The sequence below is a fragment of the Erythrolamprus reginae genome, chromosome 3 (genome assembly GCF_031021105.1).
Source record: "Erythrolamprus reginae isolate rEryReg1 chromosome 3, rEryReg1.hap1, whole genome shotgun sequence".
NCBI classification, from domain to species: Eukaryota; Metazoa; Chordata; class Lepidosauria; order Squamata; family Dipsadidae; genus Erythrolamprus; species Erythrolamprus reginae.
In genome coordinates, this window is record NC_091952.1 from 153233135 (window position 1) to 153261130 (window position 27996).

At 37.6% G+C, this 27996-nt stretch overlaps 1 protein-coding gene across 1 annotated transcript; it reads left to right on the forward strand.

Annotated features, from left to right (window-relative positions):
* Positions 1 to 1774: 1774 nt before the first annotated feature.
* Positions 1775 to 27984, forward strand: CLPTM1L (CLPTM1 like). Its single transcript, XM_070747044.1, has 17 exons — positions 1775 to 2130; positions 5299 to 5399; positions 7870 to 8059; positions 8573 to 8718; positions 10089 to 10167; positions 11803 to 11920; positions 13023 to 13117; positions 13631 to 13715; positions 14897 to 15000; positions 16611 to 16676; positions 17492 to 17542; positions 18095 to 18177; positions 19007 to 19041; positions 22496 to 22551; positions 22645 to 22689; positions 24435 to 24550; positions 25770 to 27984. The coding sequence occupies exons 1-17, from the start codon at positions 1942 to 1944 to the stop codon at positions 25852 to 25854; spliced, it is 1644 nt and encodes a 547-aa protein (XP_070603145.1). The 5' UTR covers positions 1775 to 1941; the 3' UTR covers positions 25855 to 27984.
* The last annotated feature ends 12 nt before the right edge of the window (positions 27985 to 27996 follow it).

A 27996-nucleotide genomic window follows, 5' to 3' on the forward strand; every position in this document is an offset into this window, starting at 1 on the left:
TCCTTAGTGAGGGTTTCTGACTCAGCCTTGTGTATACACAGCTAAACATTATATCAAAGACTAATTGATTCATGATAAATAAGTTTCCACATGTCAAAATATTTATATTATATTTAAACACAAGTCACCAGCTGGATTTTAGAAATAAGATATGCCACTACATGTTCATGGTGAGGGTGAAGCTATAATTGTTAAACGGAACCTTCCAAAAACCTTGGAACCACTCCTAAAATCACCTCTTGACAGCTGACTGCCATCTTTGAACTGTGTCTGCTTTATGTTAAGAAGCTTATGGTTTAGGTCAGGATATTAGCACGTCCAATACCAGTGATGGCAAACCTTTTTTCCCTCGGGTGCCAACAGAGCATGAGTTTGCACTATCACACATGTATGAGTGCCCACACACATAATTCAATGCCTGGGGAGGGTGAAAACAGCTTCCTCCACCCCCCTGGAGGCCTTCTGGAGACCAGAAATGGCCTGTTTCCCAACTTTTAGTGGGCCCAGTAGGCTTGTGTTTCGCTTTCCCCAGGCTTCAAAGACTTCCCTGGAGCCAGGGGAGGGTAAAATCCTCCCAGGCTCTCTGGAAGCCAAAAGTGCCCTCCTAGAGCCTCTGTGCAAGCCAAAAATCAGCTGGGCAGCATACACATACACGGAATTGAGCTAGGATAATGGCTCGTGTCCCAACAGATATGTGTCCCTGTGGCACCCGTGCCATAGGTTCGCCATCACTGTCCAATACAATTATCACCCACTACAATTTTATGGTTAGGATAGCATGGTAAATTGCAAAGCTTGACTGAAGTGCTATCTGAGACACAATACACATAATTGCTTCAGCTCATTTTATTTGTCATAGAAATATAGTATTGTAGTATGTTTAACATAAGTATAAAGTAGAGATAGAAAATACAAACAGACATTAGGACAGGTACGGTAGGCAGGAAGCCCTTCCTGACTCAGATTTGAGTTCAGATTTATAAATGCAAAGCACACCATAGAAAACATACGAAATAGGCATATCTTTTTTGAATGCTTCCCACAAAAAAGTTGGAAATATTATAGTAAGGGGAAATATTTTTTCAGCCTAAATTTGGTATTTGTTGAGATAGAGGCAGTGTGGAGGCTGCCTGCAGCAAATTGCTTACGGATACTTCAAATGAGCTATATATACCTACATGCTCTCACCCAGTTCACATAGCCAGGATAATGTAGGACACTAACCCTGGCTTGTATGTGATCTCATCTAGGCTTTATCAACAGGATGTTAAGGATTGATGAGGAGAATTCACCAATAAAAATGCTGTTATTTTCTTCTACCTTTTGCTGCTTGGAAAACTAAACAAAGCAATAAACACTGCGAAGGCAATCGACATCTTAGCATCCTGACTTGTCTCTAATTCCATTAAGTATTTCCAACTTTCTTGTGGGAAAGCATTCCAAAAAGATCTGCCCATTTAGTTTTAGCAACATGTGTCTGGCATTTTTGGGAGGGAGGACACGACTTGTTTAAAGCAGAGTCGGTTTTACAAGCGGTCGAATATTTTATAACTTTGCGGCTGTATTTTTTTTTTAAAAAAAATTAGTATTCCTTTCTGGCATGTAAAGCACGCACGCCAGAGTTGTCAAGTTAAGGGTCAGAGCAAGGCGAAAACGTGGACCCCCCTGGTTGAACGCTCGCGTTGCAGCCAGCTTACTCCTGCACGCGTTCGCCATGATATGCCATTGTCCTCTAAGAGACTACGTTTCCCAGCACTCTCCGCGCGGCCCGCCTCCGTTTCCGTTGTCGAAAGAAGGGAGATCCGAAGAAGCGAAGCGTCCGGGGAGGTTATCGCGCTCGTCTCGGGCAACGGCCCCGGGAGTCGGAGCGCTCGGTGTCGTGCGCTGCTCTCCGTGGGTGGTCGATGCCGGTGGCGGCCGCGGCGCTGGTCTTGGGGAGCGATGCTGCCGAGGCGCAGCTCGCTGACGGGGCTGGCGGTGGGGCTCTTTGCCGTCTACGTGGCACACACCTGCTGGGTGATGTACGGCATCGTCCATACCCGGCCCTGCCTCGCTGCCATCCACGAAGGCGAAGGTGGCAACAACGACGGCTGTATCCAGCCTTACCTGGCGCGGCGGCCCAAGCTCCAGGTGAGCAACCCCCTCCCTTCTCCCCACCTGAGTCCTAAGTAGGTACAGATGAGCGGTAATTGTTGGCAACGACGCCAGTGGCGCTTCCTGATTGGGGTGGGGCATAACCCCCCCCCCTTCGGTCTGAGATGCAGGTGAACTTTGACAGGTGAACTTTGACAGGGTGGATTTTTGCTGTAGTGAACATGGAAGATCAATGCTGCGATTGAAATTTCTAAAGCAAAAAGCCCCTTTCAATTGCAATTGAATTTGCAATTGGGAAAGGCCTTGCCATAGTATTTTATAGATTATTTAACCCAGTCTCGTTTCCCCTGATCCCAAGAGGCATTAAAGTAGGCAGATTATCTCATAGGGCAATGTTAATGTCACCACCTTGCCCAGATGATCCTTGTTCTGCGATGAATTGGTCCTACCATTTCTAGCCAGGAAAATAGCTTCTTTTTACTTTTCCTTAGCCTCTTGTATGGGGGAATTGTGCCTCCTTGTATTTGCCATAGGGTTTCATACGATGTTGCCTTTTTCCCCCTTCCTTTTTCCAATAGGGCAGAGTACTGCTTTTTTCTATTTTGCCCAGTTCTGTCCACATTTTATGTTGCTAGGATTTTTCTGGAAACGGCTGCAAGGAGTAGATGTAGATTGTTCGCATAAACATGCAAAATATTACACAGGGCAAAACCCGAACTCAGAACAATCTACATACATACATACATACATACATACATACATACATACATACATACATATACATATATATACATACATACATACATACATACATACATACATACATACATATATATATATATATCAAGAATAGTCCTAAAAATGCGAGTTCCAGGTATATGTGTGAATGATGAGGCAGCAGCCATCTCGATCACCGGAACATAAAACTTTAATAAAACAACTTAGCTTTCGTTAGCGTGCTGCTAACTTCGTCAGAGTATTAAAATGCCATGGGAGACAATCACATTTATAAAGCATTACTCAGTCTGCTCATAGCCCGCGTCACTGGGCCACACCCTTCCCTCCCCTTTAACCAGCATGATTAAGCCTACAATTAGGCTTGCTGCAGAGGGGAGGGAAGGGTGTGGCCCAGTGACGCGGGCTATGAGCAGACTGAGTAATGCTTTATAAATGTGATTGTCTCCCATGGCATTTTAATACTCTGACGAAGTTAGCAGCACGCTAACGAAAGCTAAGTTGTTTTATTAAAGTTTTATGTTCCGGTGATCGAGATGGCTGCTGCCTCATCATTCACATATATATATATATATATATATAAATATATATATTTATATTCTTACATATTAAGAAATATATATATATACATATATAATATAAAGAATATAGAATAGAATAGAATAGAATAGAATTTTTATTGGCCAAGTGTGATTGGACACACAAGGAATTTGTCTTGGTGCATATGCTCTCAACGTACATAAAATAAAATATACATTTGTCAAGAATCATGTGATACAACACTTAATGATTGTCATAGGGGTCAAATAAGCAATGAAGAAGCAATATTAATAAAAATCTTCGGATATAAGCAACAAGTTACAGTCATACAGTCAACATGGGAGGAAAAGGGTGATAGGAATGATGAGAAAAACTAGTAGAATGGAAGTGCAGATTTAGAAGAAAGTCTGACAGTTTTGAGGGAATTATTTGTTTAGTAGAGTGATGGCGTTCGGGAAAAAACTGTTCTTGTGTCTAGTTGTCTTGGTGTGCAGTACTCTGTAGCGACGTTTTGAGGGTAGGAGTTGAAACAATTTGTGTCCAGGATGCGAGGGGTCAGTAAATATTTTACCCGCCCTCTTTTTGACTCGTGCAGTATACAGGTCCTCAATGGAAGGCAGATTGGCAGCAATTGTTTTTTCTGCAATTCTGATTATCCTCTGAAGTCTGTGTCGGTCCTGTTGGGTTGCAGCACCAAACCAGACAGTTATAGAGGTGCAGATGACAGACTCAATGATTCCTCTGTAGAACTGAATCAGCAGCTCCTTGGGCAGTTTGAGCTTCCTGAGCTGGTGCATATATAAGAAATATATATTTGATATAAAATTGTAGCTTATAGGAGTACATGTAGTCCTTGATTTACAACAGTTCATTGAGTGTGTTTGAAGTTACAACTGTATTAAAAAAGTGACTTATGACCATTTTCCCCACTTATGACTGTTGCAGCCCCCCAAGTCACATGATCAATGTGGCAACTACCTCATATTTGTGACAATTGTAGTATCCCAGGGTCAACCTTCTGATAAGCAAAGTCAATGAGGAAGCAGATTCACTTAGCAATCGTGTTAATAATTGACTTTACTGTGGCAAGAAAAGTCATAAAATGGAGCAATATTCACTTAACTGTCTTGCTTAACAACAGAAATTTTGGACTTACTTGTGATCATAAGTCAAGGACTTAGCGTTCTTCCCTGCTCTTTATTGGTCCATTAATATGAACTTTATATGTTCAGTAAACAAAAAGTAGATGTATTATATGGCCCGAGGTGGGCTGCTAAGGTGGAACAGTGACGTGTGCTCACTCCTGTGGCTCTGAGTGCTATATAGCGTACCTGCATGTTTGCACACAATTTTGCTACCTGCCCAGGTGCAGTAGCATAATTGTGCTGGACCTCCACTAGCACTCAGAGCCACAGGGGCAAGCACACATCCACCTTAGCAGCCCACCTCTGATATCGGCATGTATTGGTGTACTGTACTAAATATATTCACTTCCAATCTACAGCAGTTGCTCCTCTATCAAATCTAGAGAGAGTACCAAATTTTGGTAAGCACTAACAGGGTGTACAATTTGCGCCCTTCCAGGAAGATTGTTACAGGTGCAGCATATTATGATTTACTTGTCAATCACCCTATATCTGCTGTAGAAACATACAGGAAACTCGTTAAGTCCTTGCCAAACTACAGTGAATTGACTATTGTAATGGGTTCCTTTCATCTTGATGAGGCATACAAATTGACTGAAATGAGTAGGGAGAAGGAAGTTGGATGCATTTTTTATATCTAATTTTTTTCAGTTTGACTAAACCATTTTTGAGGAAGGGAGAGAGAAGAGTGGTAGCACGAATGAGGAAATGAGAATGATTAAGGCAGGAATCTTTAAGCCATCCAGCAAAACAGCAATTATTAATGGTCTTTCTTCTGTTTCAGCTAAGTGTTTATACAACTACACGCTCAAACATAGGCACTGAAAATAACATCGACCTGGTTTTGAATGTGGACAATTTTGATGTTGAAACTAAATTTGAAAGGTAATTTGAATTAATTTGTTCAGTTTTTACAAAAGATCTCTTTACAAAAGATATCAAATTTTAGTAAATTACTTATGGTCCCTATTTATATTAATGACTGTATTAACATTTGTTTAAATCATTATAGAAATACCTATTACCCATTAGACAGTATATTTCATGAAAACAATTCAGGTCATATATTTGTTTGTTTTTCTTTTTATTACAAAAAAAAGTATAAGCTTACAAGATATCAGATCAATCTGACCTTTAAGTTTTAATCACATGTATGAGAAGTAAGCCTAATTGATGTTAATAAGGTTTACTTCAAAGTAAGTGTGTTTAAAGTATAATTCTAAGCTTATCTATATGTTTTTCTGGATTTATACATACTGTATTTTGCTTAAACTTTCTATAAAATAAAAAAGTTTATGTTTATTATTGCTAACTCTTATTTTGCTGTAATTCTGTATCATATGGGATGGATATAATGTTTTTCACTTCTATTCCTTAGGCAAGAAACAAAATGAGAAGTAGTGCTTCTTATGCAGTGTAGACTTTAACAGAAATCACAAAAGCTCATTGCTGTTGTCTCTTTCAAAAGTGAAAGTAGCTATTTTTTTCACTCCCGTCTATTCTTTTCTCATTTATATGAAAATCAGTTTAATTTTTTGTTGGACCTGTAGAGTCTTAAATAAAATGGAGATGATAGTAATAACCCATGACCAGAGTGTTTACTGGACTGCAAAAAAATGTATAGATGTTGTAGGGAGAGAATCTATGTTGGCAAAAAAGTCAAAACGAATTTAGTAGCACTTTTTCCAACAAGTTATTAGAAGGCATAAGCTTTTCCACTCCATTAAAAGGCATGAAGTTGCTTCTGTATGAATTGTAAATAGTTTTGTGCTTTTATCAAATATGGTGTGTGTGTGTGCGTGCATACGTACATACATACATACATATTCATTTCTAATTTCGCTGTTATTTGTAAAAATAACTCAAATGGCAAGCATATCTAATATTCCTTGCACCTTCTGTTTTTCCCACAACAACCCTGTGAGTTAAGATGGTCTAAGAGAGTGTGACTGGCCCAAAGTCACCCATTTGGAATCCACCCAATTGAAATTCTAGTGATTTCAAAATATTCCAATTTATTATGGTTTGTTTCATAGTCAGCCAGATATTTAGTCCGGATGTGGCATTTCTATCTATTTATTGAGTCCTTCCCAAGGACCTGGAATACAGTGGTACCTCTACTTAAGAACTTAATTCATTCTATGACCAGGTTCTTAAGTAGAAACATTCTTAAGTAGAAGCATTTTTTTCCCATAGGAAAAAGTAAATAATGCATGCAAACACATTAGAAAAGAAATAAAAGCTTGGAATTTGGGTGGGGGGAGGAGGAGGAGGAAGAAGAGGAGGAGGAGAGTCAATGCCGAAGGAAGAAGGTGAGGGGAGGGGAATCAAAAAAATCCAAAACTTTAAGGCTTAAAAAAAAAAAGAGGGACTCTGAGGCAGCGAGGAGGAGCACGCATCTCCAATACACCCGGTGCAAGGCTGCCTCCCATACACTGCCTCCCATACACTGGCTGCTGCTGCTGCTACCTGCTGCCTCTTCCTTCCCATGCTGAAGGCTTCCCATCTCTCGCTCGCTCGCTTCGTAGCCAACGCCTTTCCTTCGCTGTGGTGACTCCTTGGCTGCCCAGAGCGAAGGGAGCGTTTCTTTTCTCTGGGCGCTAGCAGAGGTTTATTCTTTGACCAAGTGCCCAGAGAAAGGAAAATGCTTCATTTGCTCTGGACTGCGAAAGCCTCCTTAAGTGCCACCAAAAGGCTCCTCTGGCAGCCCAGATGGCCGGGATTAAAGGGAAAATGGCAGGAAACTGGCCGGGCCTTCATGCCGCTCTCAAATTTCCTGGGAAATTTTTCTGGGCTTGGGTTCTTAAGTAGAAAATGGTTCTTAAGTAGAGGCAAAAAAATCTTGAACACCTGGTTCTTATCTAGAAAAGTTCTTAAGTAGAGGCGTTCTTAAGTAGAGGTACCACTGTAGTCAGATGTTATTCTTTGATGGTGTTAAAGGCATCGTCATAGGATGTGAACTGTTCCAAATAAAGCTGCCTTTTGCAAACTGACTGATTTTGTCAATGAAAATGTCTCCAGATACTGCTACATCCACTATCTAAACTTTTTGCCTTTCAGATAGAAAATTAAATCTGGGGCGTTATGCGACATTACTATTATTATTTATTACATTTATATGCTGCCCAGCTTCCACTGATGCCTAATTAAAATCTAAACTAGATTATGCTTGTTATTTTAGCATCATCTTTAAATTACTTCAGCCCTAATTGTGAAAGTTTTCAAATAATGAAGAAAAGTCTATTGGTGACATTTCAAATGCTAATAACTCACTTTTGGAATTAAACAGATATGAATGTACCCTATCTCTATGACCAATCTGAAGCATTTTTATAAACTATATTTTATTTTTTAGAACTGTTAATGTTTCTGTACCAAAGAAAACAAGAAATAATGGGACATTATACGCCTACATATTTCTTCATCATGCTGGAATTCTGCCTTGGCATGATGGCAAGCAAGTGCATATAGTAAGCCCTCTCACTACGTACATGGTACCTAAACCAGAGGAAATCAATCTTCTTACAGGAGAACCTATCACCCAGGTGAGATTATTTTCCCCTGTTGGGAGTGGGTAGTGTCTGAAATCTAAATGATCAACAAATGAAATAAAATTATGTATTGTCAGTAGGAATTTGGGTGTTGTTTAATTAAAAAGCTACAAATGGCCTTGCTTAGATCATGAACTGTTCAAAACAGGATAGAGATGTTTGCTTTTCTGTGAAATACCACAGTAGTTCCTGTCATTTTCTTTCTGTATTCGATTTTAAAAATACTGTATGCTTTCTTTAATATTAACAAAATATCTCACATCTATCCTGAACCTGCCAATTCAATATCCACTTTATTTAGATTTTTTTAAAAAAAATAATTTGAGCTTTTCTCTCTTTGCAGAAGTTTGTAAAGTGATTCCTCTGTTACTTGGATTACCTCAAATGTAATACTTGTCTAGAAGAAAGATGCAAGGAGATATTTAGTGATAAGTGATTTAACTAAAACAATAGTTTTATTCTGTTGAAATCATGCAAAATCTTGTTTCCATTTTTTTTTCTTAATAGCAAATTGAAACAGAAAAAAAGCAGAACTATGCCCTAGATGAGCCCGTGTCACACTGGAGGTCTAGGTTGACCTTAAATGTTATGGTGGAAGATTTTGTCTTTGATGGATCCTCTCTCCCCGCTGATGTACACAGATATATGAAAATGTAAGCTAATAATTGATTTTGCTTCTGGTAAAGTCCACATAGAATAAAGAATAATGTTTAATATCATGGGATGTTTTGCAACAGGGGCAAATAATATTTTGCCACTGAGGGCCATATTTTTGTTTCTCCAGACTCCAAGATGCTTCTCACTGTAACCTGTGTGCAAAGTTACAATCAAAAGAAAATAGTGCAGCCTTCCTAACTTTGACAGTCTCCAGATATGTGAACCCAGAAGATACCTAAGTTAGGATATGCTGCTATTGCAATACATTTTTCATTTTCAGCTTGCTTTTAACAAATGACTTAGTCTTAGAAAACAATTGTATTGCATTTGGAGTCTTTGAAGTTAACCTAAACTACTACTGCCTAGCATAGTAATAAGATAATTCTATATTATTTATGCAGCCATAAGGATTGATATTCAAACCTTTCATTAGTTATTAAGCTTTCCAGATTTCAAACAACCTTGGGCATGACATATTTTTCCTCTAAACTATTTCAGATGTTGGTGGTTTCTTAAAAAAAAAGAAAGAATAATCACTTGTATGTTGCCTTGAGCATCATGAAAGAAGTTGGGAGATATATAAAAATTGATTGCATCACAGTGTAAACTCTGAGTTTATTCCATACTAAACTATGTGAAGCTTGCTTGGAAGATGATATGTTGAACAAGTAACTTAAAATCAGATCTCTTAAGAAAACAGCTGTCTCTCAGACCCCATTGCCATATTCATAACCTCTAGTATCAGAAACCTATCTGACTGTTTGTTTTTTGTTTTGTGGTCTCAATGACATTTACCTATGCTGCAGTTCTGAGATACAAATTTAGGATGTATAGGAGATGTCTACTTTCCTTATATACTGATCCATATATAAAATTCCTTTTTTTGGTCCAAAAATGAAAAACTAAGTACAGGTGGGCCTCATTAACCACAATTGGGACCAGCAACCTTTTCATAAAATTAACAATCACATGACCACACCCAGCTTACCATGGTGGCTGGCTCAATTCTAGCTGCAGTCATTACATGAATCACAATAGGTCAATAAGACATCACATGACCACAACTTGCAACTTCCTGCTGACTTCCCCATTGACTGCTCATCAGAAACCACCAATGAAAGTGCAGTGACAGCTGCATCTTTAGGGACCAGTTATCAATCTGCTTACTCAGCATTGTTGTAACTCTGAACCCGAACAAATGACCAGTTTGTGAGGGCTATCTGTATATGTTCAATCCAAGACTTGTCTTGCACAATATATGCTAGAACACCTGTTTCTGAAAGACACATATTGTAAAATTATTTATTTAGGATGGAATTCTTTGTGTCAAAACTGATGCATTTATAATAAATATTTTTAAATGCAGAATACAATTGGGCAAGACAGTACATTATCTTCCAATATTATTTATTGATCAGCTGAGTAACAGAGTAAAAGATTTAATGGTAAGTAACAATTGTGTTTTTTTTAATTAAATAGTCTGCTTCTCTCTTTATCTTTACTGAGTATTTTATAAAAAGTAAAGTGACATCTAAAAAGGAGTGCAAGGAAAGAAAATAAGTTATAAAAAAAAACAACTTCTGACCTTTCCTTCAATATATTTTGATAAATCCATCATCTCCCCTCCTATTTATCTCCTCCAGAAATTCCTTTAGACAATATTTAATTCTCATATTTTGCAATCATTAAAATCCATAAATCATTTTACTTTTTTCTTCAATTAACAAAAAATAAATAAAAGGATTTTTGTTCTTAAAAAGCACTTATTTTCTCCCTGATCTAATGGTAGTTCTGCCATTTCATTTTGTCCATATACCAACTTTGCTGCTGTTACCATATACAAACTTAATTTTTCTAAATAATTTCTTATAATTCAGTATCCATAATCCCAATAATACTCTGCTTCTCACACTGAACCTATAATGATCCTATAATGTCACTGATCCTATAATGTCAGTGAAACTATTTTAGAGTTAATGTTTCTTTTGTACAGCAGAATATATGTAAAATAAACTTTATGAATATAAACATATAAATTTATAAAATCTGAGCCTAATTAAGTGCGCTACTACCGTATCATAACTAGTCCAAATGTTAAGTGAAAACTTGGCAACAGCATTTGAGGGTAACAGGATTTTTTATAATTTTCTTTAACATTATATATGGGAAAGCTAATCATTGTTGGTACCTTATTGCCATTTGTTGACAAGTACCACAACACTGGTATGTGAATGAAAATATTTCTTTGTAGTCCCTGACCAATAAATTCCATAATGTGTTTATGTACCTTGTCAGAACTTTGATTAGTTTTGGCTTGTGCTGCAGTCATTTATATGAGAGGGAGATGAAAGACTATCCCTACGTTAATTTCACGATTTCCTACCAATATTCCCAGTAGCTGTGCTTTTTCTAAGTGAAAAAGTTCAAAACATAAATTTTCTTGATGGAAAAATGGTTTCAGTAAACATTACTTTAGCAAATCATGGTAGAGTTCTCACCTTATCTATTACCTGTCTCCCCTGAACCCCAAGATCTGTCCAGTCCTGGCTCTGCTGTCATTCAAAAGAACACCCCCATCCTATCTCTTTTCTAAGGCACTGGGCAAGAGCTTATATATGTGAGGTTATTGCTGAATCTGAACACATTATTACTCTTGTGGATTCCAAATGGCATGGCCATGTGTGTATTATTTTAAATTGTTTTAATCCCTGAAAGCTATGCATGAGTTGGCAGCTAAATGAATGGGTGCGTGGATGGATGGAAGAATTTTTACAAAATACAATGAATTGTTCTTTATATTTAATTGTTATCTTAGATGTCTTTGGTGAAGTTTATATAATTTAAATATAATTTCTATCAGAAATGATACAATAATTATTTGCAAAATAACACTTAGGTGACACTGATTTCATAAATATTATGGAGGAACATTTATGAATAGTAATGTTTTTCTTTTGAATATTTTGAAAAAAAGTATAATTATAACTTAGCCACTTTTATTAACTGTTAATACCGGTAAAACGTATTTCAGTAATATCCAGTTTATTATTAATCTTGTGACATATTTTAACCTAATGCAGATTATAAACCGTTCAACAACAGAACTTCCACTTACAGTGTCATATGATAAAATATCATTGGGAAAATTGCGTTTTTGGATTCATATGCAAGACGCTGTTTATTCTCTACAGCAATTTGGTAAGCCTCTATTTCTGGATTATTCATGGAAGTACAGTGGACTCTTTGATAGACTGGTTTTGATTAGGAATTCCACATATATTTTGCTTTCATCAGCTAGCCATACCCTTACCAGGATTTGAACCTGGGTATTGTCCTCAGGTTATATCCATTCATTCAGTAACTATCCAAGGTTAAAATAGTGCTGAAAAGACATACAACCAGTCCCTGAAATTCCAGTCATTACAGCAACCCTGCAATCATGGATCATGATCTATGATCCATTTAGGTGCCCAGCTGGCAATTACAATGTCACTTTTTGTAACTTTCCCCGCTGGCTTCTCACAAGCCAAGTCAATAGGGAAGCTGACAGGAAAAATTGCAAGTGGCTCCAGTAAGTCATTCCCACCTGCAGCACCACCCCCATGTAGTCTTCACCCTCCTTCAACTTGTACACAGCATGTGATTGGCTTCCCAAATCCTCCCCCAACCTCCTTTGACTTGCATGCAGTCGGCTCCAGGTGTCCCGGGGTCTCCCTGACTCAGGTGCAGCTTGTGCCATTCTCCCCAACCCCACTACGGCAACCCTCTACCCTCCCAGGACACATATGCTCTCCTTACTTGGGACTCCATTGAATGACCCATGTATGTTGGGGTTACACAACCAGAATTGTCCGGATTGCCATCACTAGACAATTCAGTTATATGACATTGTGCTTTACCACCGTTTTGCTTAATTCCATTAGTCCCAGTTCCATTTGCTGTTGTAATCCAAGGACTACTTGTATTTTGGATTTATGATTCAATATTATGAAAATAAATTGGAACTTGAGAAGCTCTATAAAGCTTCTCCCAGCTTTCTTTCACCTGCTTACATTCACAGTGAAACTATTTATGGACAAAGTCAATCTTCAGATAGGAAAGGCATAAATAAATGCTGTTGAAGCTTTATTTTTTGCCTAAGACTGCATATTAATGTACTCCCTGTGTTTAATAAAACTTTGCAAGAATTATTTTAGTATTTACAAAATAGTAAATATTTCATATTTAAAATTTAACATACATTTCCAAGACCATCTGTTTCATCTTAATGATCAGATATGTATTCTGTTTATTCTTCTAGGTTTTTCAGAAAAAGATGCTGATGAAGTAAAGGGAATATTTGTAGATACAAACCTCTATTTTCTTGCTTTGACATTTTTCGTGGCAGCTTTCCATGTAAGCAGTTTTAGACAATAATAACAATACTGATATGCATCTAGATAATATAAAATTCTACTGATGTATAACAAAATACTTCTTTATATATACTAGTATGTATATCAGGCTCCTATTTAAAATAAGTCTGGTCTAATTCAAGAATATGTTTCATGCTATATAGTTTAATGCAGTGTTTCCAACTTGAAGATATCTGGACTTCAAGTTGCCAAGGTTGGGAAACACTGGTGTAATGAATAGCTAGAATATTGAATTTGGATGTAAAAAACAGGTTGAAATACATTCCCCCCTTTATATTATGGTAAAAGAAAAAATATAAAAGGTAAAATTGAGAGTTGGGTAACAGAAACTGTTTTCCTTCTTTAAGCATCCTCAAGTATTATCAACTATATCTGAGCAGGTATAAAACTGTAGTAAGATGTAAGGTTGGGCCAGCTCTAAAAGTGTTATTATGTTAGTTTTTTAAAATAGTAATAACTGTGTTAATAATATGGTGATATTTTGTATTTGCAGCTTCTGTTTGATTTCCTTGCATTCAAAAACGACATCAGCTTCTGGAAGAAAAAGAAGAGTATGATTGGCATGTCTACAAAAGCAGGTACATAGCAGATTTACCTACATGCTTCCTTGCTATTTTCCTTGCAATGCACACAGCCATTTATACCAAGAAAATATAACGATAAAAAATGTAAACAAAATTTTATGTTTTAAACCTTGTAAAAGCAGGGCCCTATATGAAGGATTATAGCAATGGTTAGATAAGATTCCATTAATCCTATTAATTAAAACTTGTTCAAACAATATTTGATTTTTCTAGTACTTCCGGATATCACTGAATAGGCTTCAGAGACTAGAATGTTCTAAAGCAACAGGGCCCCCACAGAAAATATCATGCCATGGTCCTGATCTGCTTTCTTTGTGCTGTTGCAGAGAACATACTGAAAGATTATTGTGAAAAAGTCTCTCTCCGGTCCATTGTTTTCCTAAGGAATTATGTAGGCTTTCAATGTTATACATGCTTATTGAAAGCAGAATTTTACACTGCTTCTAAAATTATAATACAGTCCACTGTGGGAATGGCAAATCCTGTTCATTAGGGTTGTATTTTTCATTACTGTCATTCCTAAGTGGTCAGCAATATCAGGCAAATTCTCAGGTAAACTATCGAATACCATCATTATTTATGTGGGAATTATTGGTTCATCTCCAACGCAGTGACCTCATTGTAGCCATCCTCCCTGCTACTAGTCCCTGAAGCACTGCTTTCTGTATCTCCTAGAAATGGAAAAACTTGCTAGAAGAATACATCTTTAAAGTCTGGGTTAGCCAACATGTCAAAAACAAGAAATACAATGGGCAAAAACAAATTTCAGTTGCATTACAAGTTTCTGCTCTAAGATGTGGTCCAAATTTTAACATTCTGTTCAGTGCTTATTATTATTCTAGTTTTAAAGAATGCTATATACTGAATACTGTTAGTTGGTTCTCTGTAGATATGTAGAATTATAAACTTTTAGGTTTGATTCTGCTAGCCAAATAAGTTTTAGTTTTGAATATTGTTTAAAGATAAGCCCGTTATTGTTTGCAAACTGGCTTAGTATATTGTGCAATGTGGTTGTTTTGTTTAGAGAACCATCGTTTAACAAAATGATTTGTATTTATGATTCCAATTTAAGTTATTTTTCAAAATAAGTAGATATTTTTCTCAAATGTATCCAGATTTTTTTCCCCAAAATGTATTGTGCAATGTAATTTTTTTAATGAATTCTTTTCATGCAGTACTCTGGCGATGTTTCAGCACTGTGATCATATTTCTGTTTCTGTTGGATGAACAAACAAGCTTATTGGTGCTGATTCCAGCTGGTATTGGAGCAGTGATTGAGGTGGGCTGTTATTTATCTCTACATGTAATACATACAGTATAAGCACAGACAGATGACTTCTCAAAGCAGCTTAGTAAGAATGCAAGGATTTAAACTGTCATGATTGAATTCATTTTAATAGGTCAGAACCAGCTTAGTTGCAAGTGATTTGTATTCTAAATTGATTCGTAAATTGAACTAATTATGATGGAAATTAGTTGAATAATATGTTAATTATTCTGTCCTGAGATTTGAAAAAAATTGACTGAGATCAGTTATTTGATTTGTTTGATGGGGTACATGACTTCTATTTGCATATTTATCCTTATTTGCTTTAGTAGGTGCTGTCATTTCTGCATAATTCTGCATAATTCTGTCTTCCTGCTCCTATAGAGAAAGGAAGAGCAATACAAGAGCAAAGAGATTCTATTTTATCATTATTGGGATTTCTAGCATCAATTACTCACAAACTGTTAGTTGTATCTTCACTTTCTTAAGGGCTTTTTAAAATTAAAGGTATAATTGAGGCATATTCTTTGCTAGATTTTTTTTCCTGAATCTTTAGTATTAAGGGGGGTGCGAGTCTGAGGAGAGGGGCGGCGTACAAATCTAATAAATATATAAATATATATATAATATATTAGTTATCTGAAAGACTGAATCATTTATTTGGTATCTTTTCCCATTCTGTTGAGGTTTGCCTATTTATATGAACCTTAGAGCTATATATATAGTGTGTGTGTATACAGACACACTTATACACCATACACACAAATATTAATTTTAGCATATGTTAGTTAAATATGATTGAATTGATATGTAAAGTTTTTGCTTTTGGGGTGAATGAAGTCTTGTGCACTATCATAGTACTCCTATTAAAGGTTGAACATCATACATTCCATTTTATTGTAGAACCACATACCATAATCTTTAGACAATAAGACCCATCAGACTATAAGATGCATCTAATTTTACAGGAGGAAAACAGGAAAAAAATAGTTTTTGGCCTCTGCATGCCACATTTTTGCCCTCACAGCCCCCCCCCCCCAGCACTCTGCAGTGTTCTGTATTGCCTGTTGTCATCCAAAACCGTCCTGCTCTAGCCAAAAACTGGCCTGTTTTGAGGCTCCCTAGCCCTCCATGCATCACATTTTCACCCTCCTCAGACCTCAAAAGCACTCTACAGGCCAAAAACGGGCACATTTTTGCTGAAAACAGGCTCTTTTTTTCATAAAAATGACGTGCAGAGCGCTCTAGTGTACTTCTGCAGGCCAGGGAGGACAAAAATGCGATGTGCTGAGGGTTCTGGGGGCCTAAACCACCTGTATTTGGTCTATAGGACACACCTAAATTTTCACCCACTTTTACATGAGGGAAAGTTGCATCTTACACTCCGAAAAATACAGTACTGTATATAGAAAAAGCTGAATATATAATTTCTCTGTTAGGCGGTCATAACAGAGACAACTCATGTTCTTTCCAAAAGGTAATTAAGAAATATTAGAATTAAATGTCAATGCCAAAGAATTCAGGCATCGTTAGAATTAAATATCATAATCAGCTTATACATTGAGACAAGTAAATTTGTAATACAATACATTAAAATATTAAAATCATGTTTTATACTCTAGCTTTGGAAAGTGAAGAAAGCATTGAAAATGACAATTGAATGGAATGGTCTGACACCAGCAATAAAGGTATTTCATTTTTTTAAAATATGTGGATTTTTATCTGGATGGATTTAAATATACTGCAGGCTGTAAAGTATTAAGCTTCTCTCTCCCTCCCTCCCCTTCTCTCTCTCTCTCTCTCTGTGTGTGTGTGGGGGGCATATATATATACACACACACACATATATATATACATATACATACCGTATATATACATACATACATATATACACACATACCCAGACACTGCACACAAACACATACTTAAATCTAACCAGGTGGAAATCCAAAGTGTGTGAGTGCATGCAAAATTTGTCCCTCTTCAGAATGAAAGAGGTTGCATGTGGCAGTGTGTTTAATCTGTACAAAGTGAGATCTGTAATTATACCACCTAGCACTTTGGAATTAAATCTTTACACTGATTACTCAGCTAAAGACTTAATGAACCTCAAATTGATACAACTGCCTATTATTAAGACTGCAGGCAAATATACAAGTCTTCTGTACAATAATGATATATGTTTCTGCTCAAATTGAATTAGTAATCCATGTGTTATTACACTAACCGTTGTGCCACCCATGGCGGCTGGCACTCATAAATCCAATGATAGGAAATCTTTCTGATCAAGAACTAACAGTATGCCTTCTGCAAGACATAACTTAGATAACCACTTTAAAGATTGCCAAATTTCCAACAGTAGTTCTGGCTTGCAGGATAGATTTTTAGCTATTTTAGGTTTGTTTACTTTTTCCCCTCTATTTTAAATTTTATATTTGGGTTTTATTGGTCTGGGATCATAAATAAAATTATTTATGCTGATTACTTCTTTTATTCTGTATAGTTTGGGGCATTTACTGAGTCTGAGAAGAAAACTGAGGAATATGATACTCAGGTAAAATAAACCTAAATTTGGTATCATTTTTAGCTTACTGATTTGTGAAATTTTTATGCCAAAGACCTATACTTTAAAAAATTGTGGTTAAGACCAGCACAGATACTAAATTTGATTCATGTTATTTCTTTATAAAAATATATCTGCTTGAAAAATGATGGTCTTTTCCTTCTAATTTTGGTTCTGTGGGCAAAAGCTTTGATACATTTAAATATTTAATACTGCATAGAAATTGTTGTTGTTTGTTAAATTCTAAATAATGGTATTCTGCCTTGGTCTTTTATATTGAAATTTACTTCCATCATTATACCGAGATGGAAGCGCTGGCTGAAATGCTTAGGTTTTATTCCAATGGGGGTTCTCTTTGCCCAGCTTTTACTTTGATGTAGTTCATTGAATGTTTGGATCTTAGAATCCAAAGGTGCATCAGCCTTTACCTCTCAGGATAGCAAATTATTCTATAAAAGTAGTGTTATAATGATAAAAGGGGAATGATCCATGAGGCCATTTGAAAAAAGAATGAAAATTTATGGGGGGTTTCCTCTCTTTTAGGCTATGAAATATTTGTCATATTTGCTCTATCCATTGTGTATTGGAGGTGCAGTTTATTCTTTGTTGAATATCAAGTATAAAAGGTAAGCTGATGTACATTATTTTAATAATCTAAGGCATAATAAGATATATGTTACCTTTTTTGGTAGTATAAATAGAAAGTGCTGTAACGTTCAAAAATGTGTATTTCCAACAGCTATCCTCTTATAAATCATGCTTCTTTCTCAGAATTAAATGGATTCTCTCCATTGCCTTTTCTGATCAAAGCCTTCCAAGTCTGTATATCAAAAATCGATAGCAGATTCTACAATTTCTCTTCTGAAGCTGCCAAATCAGAAAATGATCTTTACAGGAATAAGCATTGGTGAACTGCTAATAAGCATAAAGTCTGCTTGTGCGACATTTGCTCAATATTCGTTGCAACTTTTAAAGACTTTTCTGGTTTAAATCTAAATTCCATTAATCATCAGCAATTTTTTCAATTAATTGTATCTGATGTTAAATGTATAAAAATTTGAAGGTTTTTTTTTAAAAAATTGAGATGCCTTTTTCTTTCTTAGATACCATCTATCATTAATACAGATGACTAAGGCTACCAATATATAAATATGAACATAAATAGTTCTATATTAATTTTAATTTATTTTTAATTTTTGTTCTCATTTGCTTTGATTTATCATTCTCTCTTTGTAGTATGTAAATACTTTGGCTAAAGTGGTGGGAGGTAGTAATATATCATACTTTTATATATTATTAATATTGTACTTGACTTTCTATATAAATAATTTGATTAGCATGTGCTTTATATGAAGTCCACAGAAAAACTGGAACGAGGCTAGACTCGTGTTAATTGTTGTATTTTTTAATTGATCAGTAATGAAAATAATGCTTTCCTTTTCTTTTTCTTTTAAGCTGGTATTCATGGTTAATTAATAGTTTCGTCAATGGTAAGTATACATTTTACTGCTTTTCTTAGAGTCTAGTTCTTTAAAAGTATTTTCAAAAGACATTGCTAAGGCGTAATATTTTGGGGAGTGGGTAGCTATATGAACAGCTAAACTTGGTATTGTACATTGCTTCAGAGCAGGGGTCCCCAGACTTTTTACACAGGGGGCCAGTTCACTGTCCCTCAGACTGTTGGAGGGCCGGACTATTAAAAAAACGTGTGAACAAATCCCTATGCACACTGCACATACATTATTTAAAGTAAAAAACAAAATGGGAACAAATACAATATTTAATATTTATTCTTCCTCTTTCTCTCTCTCTCCCTTTCTCTCTGTCCTTCTGTCTTTCTAGTTCTCTCTCTTTCTCTCTGTCCTCTCTCTTTCTTTCTCTCTCTTCTCTCTTTCTCTCACTCACTCTCTTTATATCTCTCCCTCTTTCTCTCTCCCTCTCTCTGTCTCCTCCTTTCTCTCTCTCTCCCTTTCTATCTCTCCTCTTCCTTTCTCTCTCCCTCTCTATCTTTCCCTCTTTCTCTCCCCCTCTCTCTTTCTTTCTCTCTCTCTTCTCTTTCTCTCACTCACTCTCTTTCTCTCTCCCTCTTTCTCTCTACCTTTCTTTCTCTTTCTCTCTCTCCCTTTCTCTGTCCCTCTTTCTTTCTCTCTCTCCCTCTCTTTCTTTTTCTCTGTCCCTCTTTCTTTTTCTCTGTCCCTCTCTTTCTTTTTCTCTGTCCCTCTCTTTCTTTCTCTGTCCCTCTTTCTTTCTCTCTGTCCCTCTATCTTTCTCTCTGTCCCTCTTTATTTCTCTCTGTCTCTTTCTTTCTCTCTGTCCCTCTCTTTCTTTCTCTCTGTCCCTCTCTTTCTTTCTCTCTGTCCCTCTCTTTCTTTCTCTCTGTCCCTCTCTTTTTCTCTGTCCCTCTTTCTTTCTCTCTGTCCCTCTCTTTCTTACTCTCTGTCCCTCTTTATTTCTCTCTGTCTCTTTCTTTCTCTCTGTCCCTCTCTTTCTTTCTCTCTGTCCCTCTCTTTCTTTCTCTCTGTCCCTCTTTCTTTCTCTCTGTCCCTCTCTTTCTTTCTCTCCCTTATCTCTGTGTGTGGGGGAGGCGGCTGCTTGAAAACCCCTGACCTCCATCGCCTCCCCCCCACGGCACAAGGCGAGCACACCTCGCCGCTGACACAGGCGGCGGGGACTGCCCTGTCCCCCTGTCCCCCCTGCGCAAAACTACACAACCCCAGATCGCTCGCTTCTCCAGCCAGCAAAGCCGACTGCCCGGCTTTGCTGGCTGATGCAGGAAAGGAAAGCGTCACATTTAAAAAGCACGCCACTTTCTGGGACTGCGGCGCCGTGGTGGCCTTCAAGCGCGGCCCTTCGCGGCGCCCCACCACCCGTTCCTGCAGGAAGAGATCGGGCACTTTACCGGGAGGTGGAGGCGGCTGGGTGCGGGGGAGGGCGAAGGAGTGGACGCGCCTCTCAGCTGCAGAGCGGAACGGGGGTGGAAATCAGCGGCGGAGTCCGGCGTTGGGGGCCTGGGGCCATGCGGGACCGCTCATCCAGGCTTGCCGGTCCACGCGCACCTGGATGAGCGGTCCCGCATGGCCCCAGCACCGGACTCTGCCGCTGATTTCCACCCCCGTTCCGCTCTGCAGCTTAGAGGTGCGTCCACTCCTTCGCCCTCCCCGGCACCCAGCCGCCTCCACCTCCCGGTAAAGTGCCCGATCTCTTCCTGCAGGAACGGGTGGTGGGGCGCCGCGAAGGGCCGCGCTTGAAGGCCACCACGGCGCCGCAGTCCCAGAAAGTGGCGTGCTTTTTAAATGTGACGCTTTCCTTTCCTGCATCAGCCAGCAAAGCCTGGCTGGAGAAGCGAGCGATCTGGGGCTGCGTAGTTTTGCGCAGGGGGGACAGGGGGACAGGGCAGTCCCCGCCGCCTGTGTCAGCGGCGAGGTGTGCTCGCCTTGTGCCGTGGGGGGGAGGCGATGGAGGTCAGGGGTTTTCAAGCAGCCGCCTCCCCCCCACACACAAACTTAGCCATGGTGCACTTAGCTGTGACTTTCAGTGGACAGTTTTTCAATTGCCAATCGCCTTTTCATGAATTTCGCGTCCACTCACCGCGGAGGAGGAGGGGAGGAGGAGGTGGAGAGGCAAGGGGGCGGGGAGGAAAGCGGGCCTGCAATTGGCCAATTTCTTTCTCGCCTTTAGGGAGAGGAACTGTTGCTGCTCTGCCATAGGGCAGCAACAGGTTCTCTCCCTAAAGGCGACAAAGGAAGGAGCCAATTGCAGGCCCGCTTTCGTCCCCGCCCCCTTGCCTCTCCACCTTCTCCTCGCTGAGCAGCCGACCGCGGTGAGTTGACAGGAGATTCGGGAGCTTATTTTATCGACCAGTAAAATCTCGTGAGCTTGCCACGGGCCGGTTAAAAGACCTCGTTGGGCCGCATCCGGCCCGCGGGCCATAGTTTGGGGACCGCTGCTTCAGAGCATTTTTAGGGGAGGAGGGATCACAGTTATAATCTACCTTGATTTAGATCAATTCCAATATTAAGTCCAGGGATGGTCTAGTGCAGGGGTAGGCAAAGTTGGCTCTTCTATGACATGTGGACTTCAACTCCCAAAATTCCTGAGCTAGCATGATTAGCTCAGGAATTCTGGGAGTTGAAGTCCACAAGTCATAGAAGAGCCAACTTTGCCTACCCCTGGTCTAGTGGAATAGCAGCTAAGATAGATCTGAAAAAAGAAAGGATATGTGTGCTAAAAACAAGCTGTTTCATTTATTTGCATTAACAGTCTACAATATATTAGGCTGGTAGTATGATCAAATTAAAAAAGGTAAAGTAAAGCTGAGATCTTGCTCCTGTAATTTCAGTTTTAAATTTGCAAGCAGTAGAACAAAGCAGGCTACTTTTTCTATTTCTTAGCTGTACTTTATGCTAATTTATTGTAAAATAGTCTATTTCAAATCAATCTGAATTTCTGATGTATACAGACACATACATGGCATGGATGGCGCTTGCTCCACCACTGTCTTCTGTCTGTCTGTCTGTCTGTCTGTCTGTCTGTCTGTCTGTCTGTCTCTCTCTCTCTCTCTCTCTCTCTCTGTCTCTCTCTGTCTCTCTCTCTCTCTCTCTCTCTCTCTCTCACACACACACACACACACACACATACCCCAAATAAATAATTTGCCATTAACTTTGTCTGGGAATTTTCTATTTCATTGATTTCCCATTCCAACCTATTTCCTCAAATATTAATATAACACATCTGTAATTAAAATTTTGTAGGCTTCTGCATTTATCCAAAAGAATATGAATCAAACATTTCAAATTTCTAGAATCAGCTAAGTATAAGGGAGGGTGACAGCCTAAATTGAAATAAAAACTCAATATTAAATTGCAAGTAGGAAGAAATAAAAATGGATATTTGGTTTTTTTCCTATCATACCAAAAATGTGATTTTTTTTTCCTCCAACAGGAGTGTATGCTTTTGGATTTCTATTTATGTTGCCACAGCTTTTTGTAAATTATAAGGTAACTAATAATTGAACCCAGTATTGTATCATGTTATTTAAACCAGCCTTCAGTTTTTTAAATATATGTTTTATGACCTTGCTTTCTTTCCAGATGAAATCTGTTGCACATTTGCCATGGAAAGCATTCACATACAAAGTAAGTTAATTTTGCAACTTAAGATTTATTCTGCTGAGCCATTAATTATTGCTTGATAATGAAGCTACAGTTGGAATTTTGCCAATCTGGAATTACCTGAAAAATATTCAACGGCATTATTGGGTAATAACTCTGATAGTGTAGTTTGTATAGAGAACCATCAAGTCTTATATTCATTGTAAAACCAATAACCTGCTTTGAAACAAATATTTGGGACACTCTTATTATTCTTGTTCACTAACTAACATCGCTAGTTTATGGCAAACCTTCTTTCCAAGCTGAAGGAAATCAGCCATTGGCAGATGACCTGAACGTGTTCTACTGCACGCTTGAAAGGAAATTACAGCCTACACAACCTCCATCCCAGACACACCAACAGCCAAACCTTCTACAACTGACCCCATTCCATTGGGTTCACAAACCCTGGTGATCTAGGAAAAGAAGAAGCTAGGAAAAGCACCAGGCACAGACAAGATAACTCCTTCTTGCTTAAAAGTCTGTGTTAGCCCCCATCTTCACCCAAATCTTCAACAAATCACTAGAGATATGCCATGTTCCTTCTTGCTTCAAACACTCCAGTATCATCCCAGTGACGAAGAAGCCCTCCATCAAGGAACTGAATGACGAAAGACCAGTTGTTCTAACATCTGTAGTTATGAAAGCTTTGAAAGGGTAGTGATGTCCCACTTGAAAACCATCATGGATCCACTGCTAGACCCCCTGCAATTGCATACAGAGCAAATAGATCAACAGATGATGCTCTGCATTACATCTAATATGGCTCTGCATTACATCCTACAACAACTTGAATCTCCAAAGACCTACACAAGGGTTGTCTTTGTAGACTTTAGTTCAGTATTCAATACAACCATACCACACATTCTTCTAGCTAAACTAAATCAGTTAGCGATACCTGAATATACTTGTAAATGGATCACAAGCTTTCTAACAGACAGGAAGTAGCAAGTGAAGCTAGGCAAAATCACATCAAATACTTGTACAATTAGCATACCCCCCTCCCCCCAGGCTGTGTGCTTTCACCACTTCTCTCTATATATACCAATGATTGCATCTCAAACAATCCACCTGTTAAGCTACTGAAGTTTGCAGATGATACAGCAGTGATTGGTCTTATTCAAGACAATGATGAAATTGCATATAGATGGAAGGTTAAACAACTTGCCTTGTGGGGCAAACAGAACAATCTGGAACTGAACACACACAAAACCATAGAAATGGTGGTAGACTTTAGGAGAAACCCTTCCATTCTATTCTAATAACTACATTTAGATATAAGATTCATAGGAAAATCAGCTTAGAATATAATGAGCCTTTGGCCATATTCACAGGAATCTCAAGCTGGTGTTTACATGACATGTAAGAACAGTGCGTTAACCATTATGGCTAGCAAGTTGAATGAGTCTATTAATTGCTAGAATCAGTTTGTTGAGTCATGAGATGGGTAACCTGTCATACAAAGGATATTTTTTTAACAAGTTACAAAATCATTTGGATGTTGCATATGAGTTTTACTTTTTCTAGATTTAACATACGTTTTCATTACGTGAGAGAAGGATTCTGTCTATAATCTTAAAATGACATTCTTTTTACCTTCACTTTAGCTACTCTGTTTAATTATTATGTCATCAAAAACAGTTGATTTGCTTGAAAATTTTGTTATTTTAAATAACACATTATTTATATGCCATTAAACAAGCTGCATCCTCTTGTCTATTACTTAACAGGCGTTCAACACATTCATTGATGATATTTTTGCATTTATTATTACAATGCCAACATCTCATCGGCTGGCTTGCTTTAGAGATGACGTAGTGTTCTTGGTGTACCTTTACCAAAGATGGTATGTTTTTTTTCTTTTAAATTTTCTCTCATTAGTTAGATGGTTAGTTCTTCTGCCACTAGAAAATATAGATATGCCTTGTATATCATGCGTAGTTGAGAAAAATATGATTGTATATTGTAGTTTCTTTCATCTCTTTCTCTCATTCTTTTTATTTTCATATCTGTTTTTGATGCTATCAAATAATTACTCATTCAAATGTTGCACAATTTCTCCCGTTCATTATCATCATTCAGCAAAGTGTAACATACAGCTGTAATATACAGTTCCTATTTTCATACATATCCTGAACAGTCTAGCTGACATTTAGTCTTCTGAAATATGTTTTTAGATTTTTTTAAAAATTCCTAATAAACACCTTTATTGCCATTTCTGTTTTTACATTGAATCAACTCCACTTTGGGCACCATCGTTTAAATATAAATACAGTAGTACCTTGTGATACGAACCCCTCATGATACGAACTTTTTGAAATACGAACCCGGGGTTCGGAAATTTTTTGCCTCTTCTTACGAACTTTTTTCGCCTTACGAACCCCGCGCCGCAAATGCCGAACTCGGAAGTTCGGCCAAAGTTCGGGTTCAGGAGAACACCGAGAAGCACCGCCGCCTGTCTGTCACCTTCCGAAACAGCCATGGAGCTGTCGGCCGGTCGGGAGGCTCAAACAGAGGTGGGGAATCCCAATAGGGAATTCCAGGGGCGGAGCTTTGATGTCACGAAGACGTCCTTCCTGGAGTCCACGTTTCATGGAGAATATTTGGCATATAACATGAATTAATGAATGAAGGGAAAGAAAAGTTGTTAACTTATGTCTCTAGCATTATTGTTTATAGATACAGTGATACCTTGTCTTACGAACTTAATTGGTTCCGGCTGTTTTAGAAGGTGACAGCCGGGCGGTGGCACCCAGGGGAGCGCCGTTTTTGCAATTTTTTTTTTGGCTTGCACACATTTTTTTAATTTTGGCTTGCACACATTAATCGGTTTTACATTGTTTCCTATGGGAAACATTGTTTCGTCTTACGAACTTTTCACCTTACGAACCTCCTCCCGGAACCATTGTTTCTACTAAAGAACGTTTCTACTTAAGAACCTGGTCATGGAACGAATTAAGTTCTTAAGTAGAGGTACCACTATATATATGCATTAAAAATAGCAAAAAATAGTCGCATGAAAAGACTTGATTAAGAAAATGTCACAATTTCTTTTTAACCCCAAGGCTTTATCCTGTGGATAAGAGCAGAGTGAATGAATATGGAGAATCCTATGAAGAGAAGCTGAAAAGAAAACCCCACAAAGAATAATTGAAGATATTACTAAAAAATTCTTTGGATTGATGCTGGCTGCATATGTGGTTTGACTTTTAAAAAGAGATGGAGCAAAAGAGTATTCTTCAGAGCTTGGGACAGAATGTCATGGACATTGTATCATCTGCATTGCCAAAATATGTTATGATTACCGTCGGATTTTTTAAAAAAATATATTATTTGGGGTTCAACAAGGCTGCCAATATTTCTGCCAGGTGGTTAACATTTTGAATTGCTTTGACAATTTCTGCATAAATATTTGTATCCATGATGCTTAATGTCTTGAACCCTCCAACAGCCGACATTAAGGAGTGTGCACTTAAAATCAGCTCTTCAACTTATGAACAAGAGGAACGTATTGTGAATGATTGTGAAAAGGTAATAAACTGACAAGGACCTGCCCTTCACCTTCAAACCTTTCTGTATGAGGTTTTGGACCAATCCTTGGCATGTTCCAGCCTTTTTATGATTTTTAGGGAGGGTACATTCCTCACTCACTCTTTGAAATCATAAGGATTAAAAATATTTGGTTGGCTGGATTGTGTCCCTTATTTTGTACTGTATTTCCTGATGTGGGCATTTCATTTTTTTTAACTATGTCAGCTATGCTTCTTATATGAACATAATTGTGGCAGCAACCATATGAAGATATGTACTCTCAATGGTATATTTCAAACCATTCTAAACTGGTCCTAGATGCAAAGCATGTAACTTAAAAAAAAAATAGCATAAGTCAACTAAGTACATGCAGCAAATAGTATTCTGTAGTATGGGGAATTGATTTTTTTTTGGTACACAGCAAAATGCTTTTGTTCAATCCTGTAGTTGGAATTTCTTAATTCCATTAAATGGGATCTTTTTTCTAAGATGAAAAGTCATTACATGTTTTTAAAATAATGTAAATACATAGGTGCATGACACACTATTGTGCCAATGATACTTCGGCAGGGAGACTCTAGACCTTTTTCATTCTATAACAATATAAACCATAATGAAGAGTGGTCTGAAGCAAAAGGCAGACAGAAAGCAAAGATCTCAAAGATTCATAAAGGAAGATCAGTTCAAACACTACTGGTAAGGAAATTGTAACAGCCCAATTGCCATGTTTTGTTTTGGTGCAGGGGCTTAAATGTTTTATAATGAGTCTTTTTATAAATTGGGATGCTGTGTTTATTAAATAATGTTTATATTTCATGTGAAATATATTTTTAAGCATGTTCAAAATGCAAGTTTAAAAAACTGTTTAGATTGTGGCATGAACCTTAATAGCACTGCTGTGCTACATGTTCTTTTCAAGACCAATCCCCATTGACTCCCATAAAATTGTTACATCTAATCTACGGAATTGCTTTCTACTTCTCAAAAAAAGAAAACTTGAGAACAATCATAAGACTTCCTGTGGGGTCTTTTGTCCCACATTAAGAAATGGTGGGGGAAAGGAAGTAGGGCTGCTATTTTGTGCCTAGCTGTGCATGCTTAAGGCCACTGACTTGAATGAGATTTGAATATGCTTAATACTGTAGTGACTTTATTGCCAAAAGATTTTGCTTTCAATAGTGCTGAATATGCATGTGTATTTTCCCCACTAGAGTTACTGAAATCTACTGGGATTCAATTCTCAAATATCAGGTTTTAGATTATTAGGATTGTTTACTGAAAATAAGTTGATTTCCAGTCTAAAGTAGTCATTTTAAATCCCACTCAGATTAATAGAACAAATAAACAGTGACTAATTTAACATTAATTATGGGACCAAAGTATCTAATTTAGCCTGGATCCAACATTAATTGACAATTTTGGTCACTCCGAAGCTTTCATTTTACTTTTACTTATTTATATACAGCAGAATTTAAATTATTAAAGGGAAGAAATATTGTCATGAAATACCTTGAAAAAATTATTAAGACTACACATTTATTTGGCTAATGTTGGAAAACTGCAAAATATAATTGCTTGGTTAAATGACTTGCAATGCAAATGTTATGTGATCTACATGAAAATGGTTTGTTTTAAATTTTAATTAGAAATGTAATTGGTAATATGAGAGACATCTGGTTATCTTAATCCTGTCAATTATGTTTGTTTTCTCCACAACTGTATAGAAATAAATGTTATTTATTAATAACATTTATTCATTAC

Bases quoted from the DNA above. Each gene is read 5' to 3' on its own strand.
- CLPTM1L (XM_070747044.1), top strand. From the start codon at position 1,942: ATGCTGCCGAGGCGCAGCTCGCTGACGGGGCTGGCGGTGGGGCTCTTT. The intron at 8,719-10,088 runs GTAAGCTAATAA...TTTTAAATGCAG, and splicing joins GTACACAGATATATGAAAAT to AATACAATTGGGCAAGACAG. The intron at 17,543-18,094 runs GTAAAATAAACC...CCTCTCTTTTAG, and splicing joins CTGAGGAATATGATACTCAG to GCTATGAAATATTTGTCATA.